Source organism: Musca domestica, unplaced genomic scaffold (genome assembly GCF_030504385.1).
Source record: "Musca domestica strain aabys unplaced genomic scaffold, Musca_domestica.polishedcontigs.V.1.1 20, whole genome shotgun sequence".
Classification (NCBI taxonomy): domain Eukaryota; kingdom Metazoa; phylum Arthropoda; class Insecta; order Diptera; family Muscidae; genus Musca; species Musca domestica.
The window spans coordinates 12,390,952-12,401,517 of record NW_026712250.1 but is presented as its reverse complement, the minus strand read 5'-3'; the positions used below and the strand labels follow the sequence as shown (position 1 = coordinate 12,401,517).

The window sequence follows — 10,566 nt, the reverse complement described above, 5'->3', positions numbered from 1 at the left end:
TTATATATGTATTTCAAAAAAGTCTAAAAAAAATCTGGTGTTTGGAAGAATACTTCTTTTGTTAGAAATTCCACGACAATTGAACTGTTGGAAGAAAAATTATTTAAAAAAAATCTGGTGATTTGAAAAATATTTTTTAGAAAATCTACGACCTTTGAAATGTAGAAAAAAATTAAAAAAAAATTTAAAAATCCATGACTGTTGATAAATAGAAAAAATATTTTTAAAAAATCCACGACTGTTGATAAATAGAAAAAATATTTTTAAAAAATCCACGACTGTTGATAATTAGAAAAATATGTTTAAAAAACTCCACGACAGCTGATAATTAGCAAAAAATATTTTTAAAGAAACCATTTCTGGTGATTTGAAAAATATTTTTTTTTTTAGAAAATCCACGACAATTGAAATGTTGGGAGAAAAATTATTTAAAAAAATCTGGTGATTTGAAAAATATTTTTTAGAAAATCTATGGCCTTTGAAATGTCGAAAATAAATAAAAAAATATTTAAAAAAAAATCCACGACTGCTCATAATTAGAAAAATATTTACAAAAATCCAGGACTGTTGATAATTCGAAATAATATTTTTAAAAAAATCTACTATTGTCGATAATTAGAATAAATATAATAATATATAATATAATAATATTAAAAAAATATTTAAAAAAAAAATCCACCACTCTCGATGCTATGAAAAAATATTTTTTTAAATCCAGGCCTGTCGATACCCTGAAAAAATGTTTTTAGAGAATCCAAGTGTGTTGATAATTGGAAAATATTTTTTAAAAAATCCACGACTGTTGATAATACGAAAAAATATTTTTAAAAAAATCTACGACTGTTGATAATTAGAGAAGATATTTTTAAAAAATCGACGACCTATGAAATCTAGAAAAAAAATTAAAAAAAATCCACAATTGTTGATAATTAGAAAAAATATATTTAAAAAAATCCACGACTGTTGATATTTAGAAAAAAAATTAAAAAAAAATCCACAACGGTTGATAATTAGAAAAAAATATTTTTAGAAAATCCGCGACCTTTGAAATGTAGAAAAAAATATTTTTAGAAAATCCGCGACCTTTGAAATGTAGACAAAAATATTTTTAAAAAAATCCACGACTTTTGATAATAATACTTGAACATATTTTAAAAAATCCACGACTGTTGATAATTAGAAAAAATATTTTTAAAAAAATCCACGACTCTTGATAATTGAAAAAATATTTTAAAAAAATCCACAACTGTTGATAATTAGAAAAAAATATATTAAAAAAAAACCACGACAGTTGATAATTAGAAAAAATATTTAAAAAAAAAAATCCACGACTGTTGATAAGTAGAAAAAATATATCTTAAAAAATTCACGTCCATTGATAATTGAAAAAAATATTTTTAAAAAACTCTATTGAGAATTGAAAAAAAATATTTTTAAAAAAATCCACGTCTGCTGATAACTGGAAAAATATTTTTTTTAGAAAATCCACGTCTGTTGATAGTTGGAAAAAATATTTTTTTAGAAAATCCACGTCTGTTGATAGTTGGAAAAAATATTTGTTAGATAATCCACGTCTGTTGATAATTGGAAAAAATATTTTTTAGAAAATCCACGTCTGTTATAATTGGAAAAAAAATATTTTCAAAAAAAAAAAAAAAAAAAAATCCAGGTTTATTCAGAATTAAAAAAAAAAAATTAGAAAATCCACGGCAGTTGATAATTGCAAAATTGATAATTGAAAAAAAATATTTTTTAAAAAATCCAAGTTTGTTGATAATTGAAAAAATAATTTTTAAAAAATCTACATCTGTTGATAATAGAGAAAATATTTTTTAGGAAATCCACGTCTATAGATAATTGGAAAAATATTTTTTAGAAAATCCACGTCTGTTGATAATTGGAAAAATATTTTTTTTTAAATAATCCAGGTCTGTTGAAAATTGGAAAAAAATTTTTTTAAATAATCCACATTTATTGATAATTGGAAAAACATTTTATAAAAAATCTACGACTGTTGATAATTGAAAAAAATATTTTTTCAGAAAATCACGCCTGTTGATAATTGAAAAAATATTTTTTAGAAAATCCTCGTCTGCTGATAATTGAAAAAAATATCTTTTAGAAAATTCACGTCTGTTGATAATTGGAAAAAAATATTTCTTAGAAAATCCACATCTGCTGATAGTTGGAAAAAATATTTTTTAGAAAATCCACGTCTGTTGATAATTGGAAAAATATTTTTAAAAAAATCTACGTCAATTTAGAATTGCAAAAAATATTTTTACAAAAATCCACGTCTTTTGAAAATTGGAAAAAATATTTTTAAAAAATCCACGTCGTATTGTATATATTTTAAAAAATCCGATCTCTCTATGTCCACATACACCCATTATAGCGTACCTTCATTGAAGTGTTTTTATTTTCATTGCCGCTAAACCAAAACAAACATACCGCGTTTTCAAAATCAATGATTTATTGACTCTCTTTAGGCAACGAGATCGAAAATAGTCAACAAAAACGCCCAGCATCAAACCGCAGCAGTTAGACGTGCACACGATTAGTTGTCGAACGAGCGGAGATCCGAAAACATGTTGCAGTCTGGCATGAAACTAAAGGTGTCGAATCACATTCAAATCAATATTCTTGTTTTCAAATATTGATTTTTGTTTTTTTTTTTTATCGAAATTTGTTTATAGATTTTATTTATTTTTGCCATAAACTTGGGCAATTATCGCCTGATTTTAAGTGAAACGGAAAATTATGATTTGCAGCTGGGACGCATACGGACGGAGGAGGTGCAATTGGAGCCATTGGGGAATAATCAATATGGATTTGAGTGAGTTTTGAAACATACATTTTTGTTTAATTTTTCAAATATTTTTAAAGAATCAAATCTATTTTTAGAATCTCCTTGCCGGACAGTGAACGCAAAGAGGTAATTTCTCTGGAACCCAGCTCTGTGGAGGGCGAATCCCCGGTTGTCACCACCAAGGGAGAGATCACCACAAATTTCCTCAAGGATAACTCAAATCTGGTGGTTAACTATGTGGCGGACCATAATGGCTATAGGGCCTCGTATCGTTTCGGCAAAGGCCTCAACGACGATTTGGGAATCACGTTTGGCATTCGCTTGAATGCCAGAGATTTGAAAAGTTTGACTGGCTGAAGTCATCAATGGAATTTGTTTTTTTTTAGTTTTATTTTTATTTTTTGTTTTGTAGTCTTCCGCATAGTTAAGATAATTATCGTTAAGTGCAATGTGATTATAGATAAGTTTTTTAGAGTGAAAAACAATTAAGGTTTTAATAATAATAATAACAAAAATATTGAAACAAAAAAAGTAAAATAAATATAATTAAAAAAATGATTGCTTATTATAGATTTAAAAAAAATGTTTTTTTTTTTCAGAATCAATCGGTTTTATTATTCGCTGATCATTGTGGAGTCCCTCCCGTGTTCCAAATCAAGTTACATAACATGAATATACCCACAACTTCCAAAGATATGGCCTCTGTACTATGGGCGCAAAAAATATATTCAAAAATCCTTAACACAAGCAACATTGACATTTTTCCCATATCTCGGGTAATTGGTTAGATATCCCATCAATATTATTTTTATTTTTAGCAGAGAACTTCCTCTTTCTAGTGGAGTTGATATTTTGAAAATAATCTGAGTACGTTTAAAAATATGACCCCCTGAAAATGATAGAGGGAAAATGTTCAATATTGAAAAAGATTGAGTAATATGAATATTTTGCCGATATCTCGGGTAATTTGTCAGATATCCCAGCAATATTTTTTCGGTTTATGGAAGAGATATTACTCATTCCTATGGAATTTATATTTTGAATATAAATGGAGTACCTTCGAAAATATGGCCCCCTAAAAATGATAGAGGAAAAATGTTTAACTGTTGAAAGTCTTAAATAAGATTAATATTTTGACGATATCTCGGGTAATTGCTCAGATATCCCACCAATATTATTTTGGTTTATAGCAGAAGCTTTCCTATTCCTATGGACTTTATATTTTAAAAATAAATGGGGTACTTTGGAAATTATGACCCCCTGAAAATGATAGATAAAAAATTGTTAACATTTAAAAGGCTTGAGTTAGATTAATGTTTTGCCGATATCTCGGGTACTTTATCAGATATCCCAGCAATATAATTTTAGTTTATAAAAGACAATACTCATTCCAATTCAATTTACACTTTATAAATAAACGGAGTACTTTCGAAAATATGGCCCCCCAATAATTATAGACGAAAAATGTTCAACATTTGAAAAACTTGAGTAAGATTAATATTTCGCTGATATCTCGGGTAATTCATCAGATATCCCGCCAATATTATTTCGATTTATAGCAGAGGCATTCTTCATTCCAATTCAATTTATATTTAAAAAAAAATGGAGTACTTTGGAAATTATGATCTCCTGAAAATGAGAGATGAAAAAATGTTCAACATTCGAAAAACTTGGGTAAGATTAATATTTTGACGATATCTCGGTTAATTTCTCAAATATCGAAAAAATATTTTTTCGGTTTATAGCAGAGACATTCCTCATTCCACTGAAGTTTATATTTAAAAAATCGTCTGAGTACTTTCGAAAATATGGCCCCCTGAAAATGATATAGGAAAAATGTTCAACATTGGAAAAGTTTAAGTAAGTTTAATATTTTTCCCATATCTCGGGTAATTGCTCAGATATTCCACCAATGTTATTTTGGTTTATAGCAGCGACATTCCTAATTCTAGCGGAGTTTACAGTTTTAAAATAGATGGAGTACTTTCGAAAATATGGCTCCCTAAAAATGATAGAGGAAAAATGTTTAACATTTGAAAGGCTTGAGTAGGTTTAATATTTTAACCATATCTCGGGTAATTGCTCAGATATCCCACCAACATTATTTTGGTTTATAGTAGAGACATTCCGCATTCCCCTGGAGTTTATATTTAAAAAATAGTCTGAGTACTTTCGAAAATATGGCCCCCTGAAAATGATAAAGGAAAAATGTTCAACATTGGAAAAGTTTAAGTAAGTTTAATATTTTTCCCATATCTCGGGTAATTGTTCCGATAACCCAGATATCTTATTTTTGTTTTTAGAAGAGACATTCCTCATTCTAATGAAACTTATAATTTAAAAATAAACGGAGTACTTTCAAAATTATGACCTTTAGAATATGGGTACCGAAAAAATCTTAAAAATGTTAAATTTCGAGAATTTATGTTATTTGTTCCTATAACTTTAGCATTCGCTGAGATATTTTTATATTTTTACTTCTGTTTTTACGGAGAATAAGTATCGTTAAAATTCCGCTTGTTTTGCAGAGATATACCGATTACTTTAAAAGTTATGGTATCGTGAATATCATTACCCGAAAATGTAAGTAATTGACTAATTCGAATATGTGTGAATATTTGTCAATACCTCAGGTATTTTGTGAGATATTTTACGATAATTTTTTGAGTTTATAGCTCAGATGCATCTTATTACAATCCTGTTTATTGCACCCAAATATATCGATTACTTTCTAAGATATGGGCAATCGAAATTCTATGCGGAGAAAATATTCAGAACTAAAAAATTCAAGCGATTATGTATTTCTTTCAATATCTTTGGTATTTACTGAGATATATCCATAAGTTTTTTTTTTGGTTTTTACCCAAGATGCTCCCTGTTAAAATTCTAGTTAAAGTATAAAAATATACTGATTACTTTAAAAGTTATGCCATCAAGAATATGATTACTGAGAAAATGTAGGGAATTGGTAATTTTTTTTTGCTGCGTATTATTTCCTATATCTCTAGTATTTGTTGAGATATTTCAACATAATTTGTATCGCTTATAGTATATATGTTTCTTATTGGTACTCGTTTAATTTGACTCCAAAGTTCCGATTACTTTTAAAGTTATGGCCCATAGAATATGGGTACCAAAAAAATTTACAATTTTTAAATTTTCGGATTTTTTATAATTTCCCTAATATCTCCAGTACTATATGAGGTATTTTAATAAGTTTACATTTGCTGTCCACGTGGAAGCTAACTATTGAAACTCAAGTTGTGTCGTAGAATTGTACCGATTACTTTAGAAGTTATGGCATCTAAAATATGATAACTGAAAAAATGTAAAGAACAGGAAGCTTTTTGTTCTGGCGAATTATAGTCAATATCTCTGTTATTTGATAAGATATTGTAGAACTTCTTTTTGGTTTATTGTTAAGATGTTTGCCAATAACACCCATTTTATTTCGTGCAAATATATCGATTACTTTCAAAGTTATGGTCCATCGAATATGGTTACCGAGAAATGTTTACATTTTTAAAAATTCGACCATTTGTATATTTCTCTTTATATCTTTTATATTTACTGAGATATCTCCAAAAAATTATTTCGATTTTTAGATGAGATGTTTCCCATCCAAATACAATTTATCGCATTGGAATGTGCCAATTACTTAAGTAGCTATGCTATCGAAAAAATGATGACTGGTAAAATATAAGAATTGGGTCGTTTTTGGCACTTGTCAATTGTTATCAATATCTCAGGTATTTAACGAGATATATCAACATATATTTTTCAAGTTATATCTGAGGTATCTCCTAGTATTACTCGTTTTATTTTACTAAAAAATATAGGTTACTTTTAAAGTAGTGGCCCATAGAACATGGTTAGCGAGAAATGTCTACAATTTTAAAAAATCGAGCATTTGCGTATTTCACCCCACATCTTTTATATTTACGGAGTTATCTCCAAAAAATAATTTCGATTTTTAGGTGAGAGGTTACTCGTTTACATTCAAGTTACTGCATTGAAATCTACCGCTTACTTAAGAAGTTATGGTATCGAGAAAACGATAACTGGACAAAGGCAAGAATTGATTAGTTTTTGGTACTTGTCAATTGTTAGGAATATCTCGGGAGTTTAGTGAGATATTTTTGCATATATTTTTGGATTTGTAGCTGAGATACATCCTAATCTAACACATTTTATTTTATGAAAATCTAACAATTGCTTTTAAAGTTATGGCCCATGGAATATGGTTACCAAGAAATATTTAAAATTTCAATATATCCGGAATTGTAATATTTATCTCAATATCTCTGGTGGTATATGAGTTATTTCAATAATTTTATATTTTTTGGTCAGGAGGAAACTAACTGTTTACACTCGAGAAATTATAGCAATTTGTACCGATTACTTTAAAAGTTATGACATCGAGTATATGATTACCGGAAAAATGTAAGGAATTGAAAAATTGTGGTACTTGTAAATTATAAACAATATCTCTGGTATTTGTCGAGATATCGTATTATATTTTTTTTTTCAGATTATGGTTGACACATATCCGACTATAAATCATTTTACTTTTTCTATATTAACCGATTTTTTTTAAAATTATGGCCCATGGCATATGGTTACCAAGGAAAGTTGAAAATTTTAAAATTTCGGAAATTTTAATATTCTTTCATAATATCTCTGGTACTATATGAGGTATGCCAATAAATTTATATTTTTGGTTCAGAAGGAAGCTAACTGTTTACACTCAAGAAATTATAACAATTTCTACCGATTACTTTAATAGTTATGACATCAAGTATATGATTACTTTAAAAATGTAAGGAATTAAAAATTTGTGGTACTTGTAAATTATAATCAATATCTCTGGTATCTTTCGCGATATGGTATTATTATTTTTTCGGTTTATAGCTGACACATATACCAATATAACCTATTTTATTTTTTTAAATTTACCAATTACTTTCAAAGTTATGGCCCACTGAAAATGCTTGCGGACAATTTTTGAAAATTTTAAAACTTTTAGTATTGGTGTATTTTTCCCATATCTTTGGGATTTATGGAGATATATCCATAAATTTATTTTGATTTTAAGCGAAGATGTTTGCCATTCAAATGCAAGTTACTGCATACAAATATACCGATTACTTTAAAAGTTATGACATCGAATATATGATTACTTGAAAAATGTAAGGAATTAAAAATTTGTGGTACATGTAAATTGTAAACAATATCTCTGGTATTTGTCGAGATATTGTGTTATAATTTTTTCGGTTTATAGCTGACACATATGTCACTAAAAATCATTTTACCTTTTCTAAATTTACCGATTACTTTCAAAGTTATGGCCCATTGAAAATGCTTACGGAAAATTTTTTGAAAATGTTTAAAATTTGAGTATTGGTGTATTTTTCCCATATCTTTGGGATTTATGGAGATATATCCATAAGTTTATTTTTGTTTTAAGTGAACATGTTTGCCATTCAAATGCCAGTAACTGCATACAAATATACCGATTACTTTGAAAGTTATTTCATTCAGAATATGGTTACTTAGAAAATTTAGGCAATTGGTATGTTTTCGGTACTTGTAGGTTATAACCCATATCTCTGGAAGTTGTTGAGATATGTTACCATAATTTTGTGGATTTATGGTTAAGATGTCTCTCATTGCCCTCCATTTTATTTTACAAGAATAAATGCATTGGTTACAAAGATTTGGCCCGATGAAAATGGTTACCAAAAAAATTTAAAATTGCTGCAAATGTGAATATTTTGGTAAACTTTGGCATTTGATGAGATATTTTCTATTTCTATAATAAAATAAAAATTATAATAACCTAATATTTTTTTGCATACCTTTCCATCACCTAATTTTAATTTTAATTCCCATTTCCCCTTCCTCCCCGAAAACTAAACGAAGAAATCTTCTTTTCAAATTTTAATCACAATTTCTTGCGCCAAGTTAATTTCCTAACTTCTTTTAAGCTGTTTATACGTGAAACTTTCACGAAGCTATTCCTGAAATTGTTGTGGCATGGTGGCATTAATGCTTAAGAGAAAAGTTAGTTTCTCAAATTCATAAAAATACGATTAAGAAGAATGAATGGCAAATTTTGTTTAGGTTTTCCTTTTTTTTGGTGGTTGCCAAGTCAGGGAAACTACGTGATCAAACGGAAACTTGGGGAAACATTTTTCGGAGAACAATTTCGAGTGAGAATTATAAGTTTAGAACAAAATCAATCTCAGGGAAAGTGCTGTTAGAAAAAATGAAGACAAAAAATATTTTTTTTTTTTTTAATTTATTTTTCCTTTAACAAATTAAAATTATTCGATTTAAAGCTGTGAGTTCCCCTCCCTAATGTATGCCATGATTTTGTTTGTAATTGTGAATTGAACTGAGCATGTTCCCAACATTTTGTTAATTTTATGAAATATAGGATGTACAACAACACAATTAATTGCTGGAGGAATTTTAGAGGGTTATTGAACTGGACATATTTGGTCATACTCCAGAAACCCAAGCAAAGAGGTCGGAATAATTGTATAGACCAGGGACACTAACTGGCAGCCGGGCTAAGCATCCGTTAATCGATGCCAGGAGAATAATTAAATTGTGAATATTACGATAACATTACGTTTACCATACGTTACGTATCCCTTAACTGCCAAATATGGCCAACGGCAGTTTCGTAATTCCCAGCAAACATTTTCTCTTAATTTTAATGGTAATTGCAATACATGTTTAAAATTGTTTATTTTTGAAGAAATCACATCCCGAGAGACCAAAATGGGCGAAATAATTGTTTCTCGTTAACTACAGGAGTTATGGGCAAAAATAATTAATTACTTAAAATTTAAAGTGTTTAGAATTTTGTACGTAAACATTTTCCATGGGTCATAACTACGGAACTAGTAGGTATATTTTTGTAAGCTAGCATGTTTTGGGAAGGAAATGGTCCCGCCAAGAATTCACAATAGGCAAAATTAATATATCTCAGGAAACAGCAAAGTTATGTGCAAAAATATGCAGATTCTCAAATTTGTTAATGTATTAATATTTTTTGGTAATCATATACATTAGGCCATAACTTAAAACCTTGTGGACATATTTTGATAAAATGATTTGTTTTGGAATGGGAACTATTCTGCCAATAAACCGAAATTGGCAAAATTTATATATCCCATAAAATACCAAAGTTATGTGCTCCAATAAAAAATTACTTAAAATTTGAAGTTATTGGTATCTTTTCGTAAATATTTTTCTGTAAGCCATAACTAGGGAAGTAGTGGATATATTTTTCTAACTGTACATGTTTTGGAAAGGAAATGGTCTCACCTTTGAGAAAAATAGATTTTATTAATATACCTCACGAAATAGCAAAGTTATGTGCAAACATGAGCAGGCACTCACATTTCATAAATAATTAATATTTTTAGGTAATCGTATTCAATAGACCATAACTTTAAAATTTATTGGTATATTTTGCTACGGTGATTTGTTTTGGAATGAGAACTATTCTGCCAATAAACCAAAATTGTCCAAATTTATATATCCCACAAAATACCAAAGTTATGTGTAAAAATAAAGAATTACCTAAATTTTGAAGTTTTTAGTATTTTTCCCGCTAACATTTTCTGTAGGCCATAACTAGGGAAGTAGTGGATATATTTTTGTAAGTTAATATGTTTTGGAAAGGAAATGATCTTACCTTTGACAAAAATAGGTGTCATTAATATACCTAACGAAACAGCAAA

General features: G+C 28.2%; 1 protein-coding gene across 1 annotated transcript; it reads left to right on the top strand.

Annotated features, from left to right (window-relative positions):
* Positions 1 to 2,500: 2,500 nt before the first annotated feature.
* Positions 2,501 to 3,298, top strand: LOC105262481 (uncharacterized). Its single transcript, XM_011297622.3, has 3 exons — positions 2,501 to 2,615; positions 2,697 to 2,836; positions 2,905 to 3,298. The coding sequence occupies exons 1-3, from the start codon at positions 2,589 to 2,591 to the stop codon at positions 3,164 to 3,166; spliced, it is 429 nt and encodes a 142-aa protein (XP_011295924.2). The 5' UTR covers positions 2,501 to 2,588; the 3' UTR covers positions 3,167 to 3,298.
* The last annotated feature ends 7,268 nt before the right edge of the window (positions 3,299 to 10,566 follow it).

What these genes read in the sequence shown, in the direction of transcription:
- LOC105262481 (XM_011297622.3), top strand. Translation starts at nt 2,589, where the DNA reads ATGTTGCAGTCTGGCATGAAACTAAAG. An exon ending in AGTCTGGCATGAAACTAAAG is followed by an intron (nt 2,616 to 2,696) that starts GTGTCGAATCAC and finishes ATTTGTTTATAG; the next exon opens with ATTTTATTTATTTTTGCCAT. An exon ending in AATAATCAATATGGATTTGA is followed by an intron (nt 2,837 to 2,904) that starts GTGAGTTTTGAA and finishes ATCTATTTTTAG; the next exon opens with AATCTCCTTGCCGGACAGTG.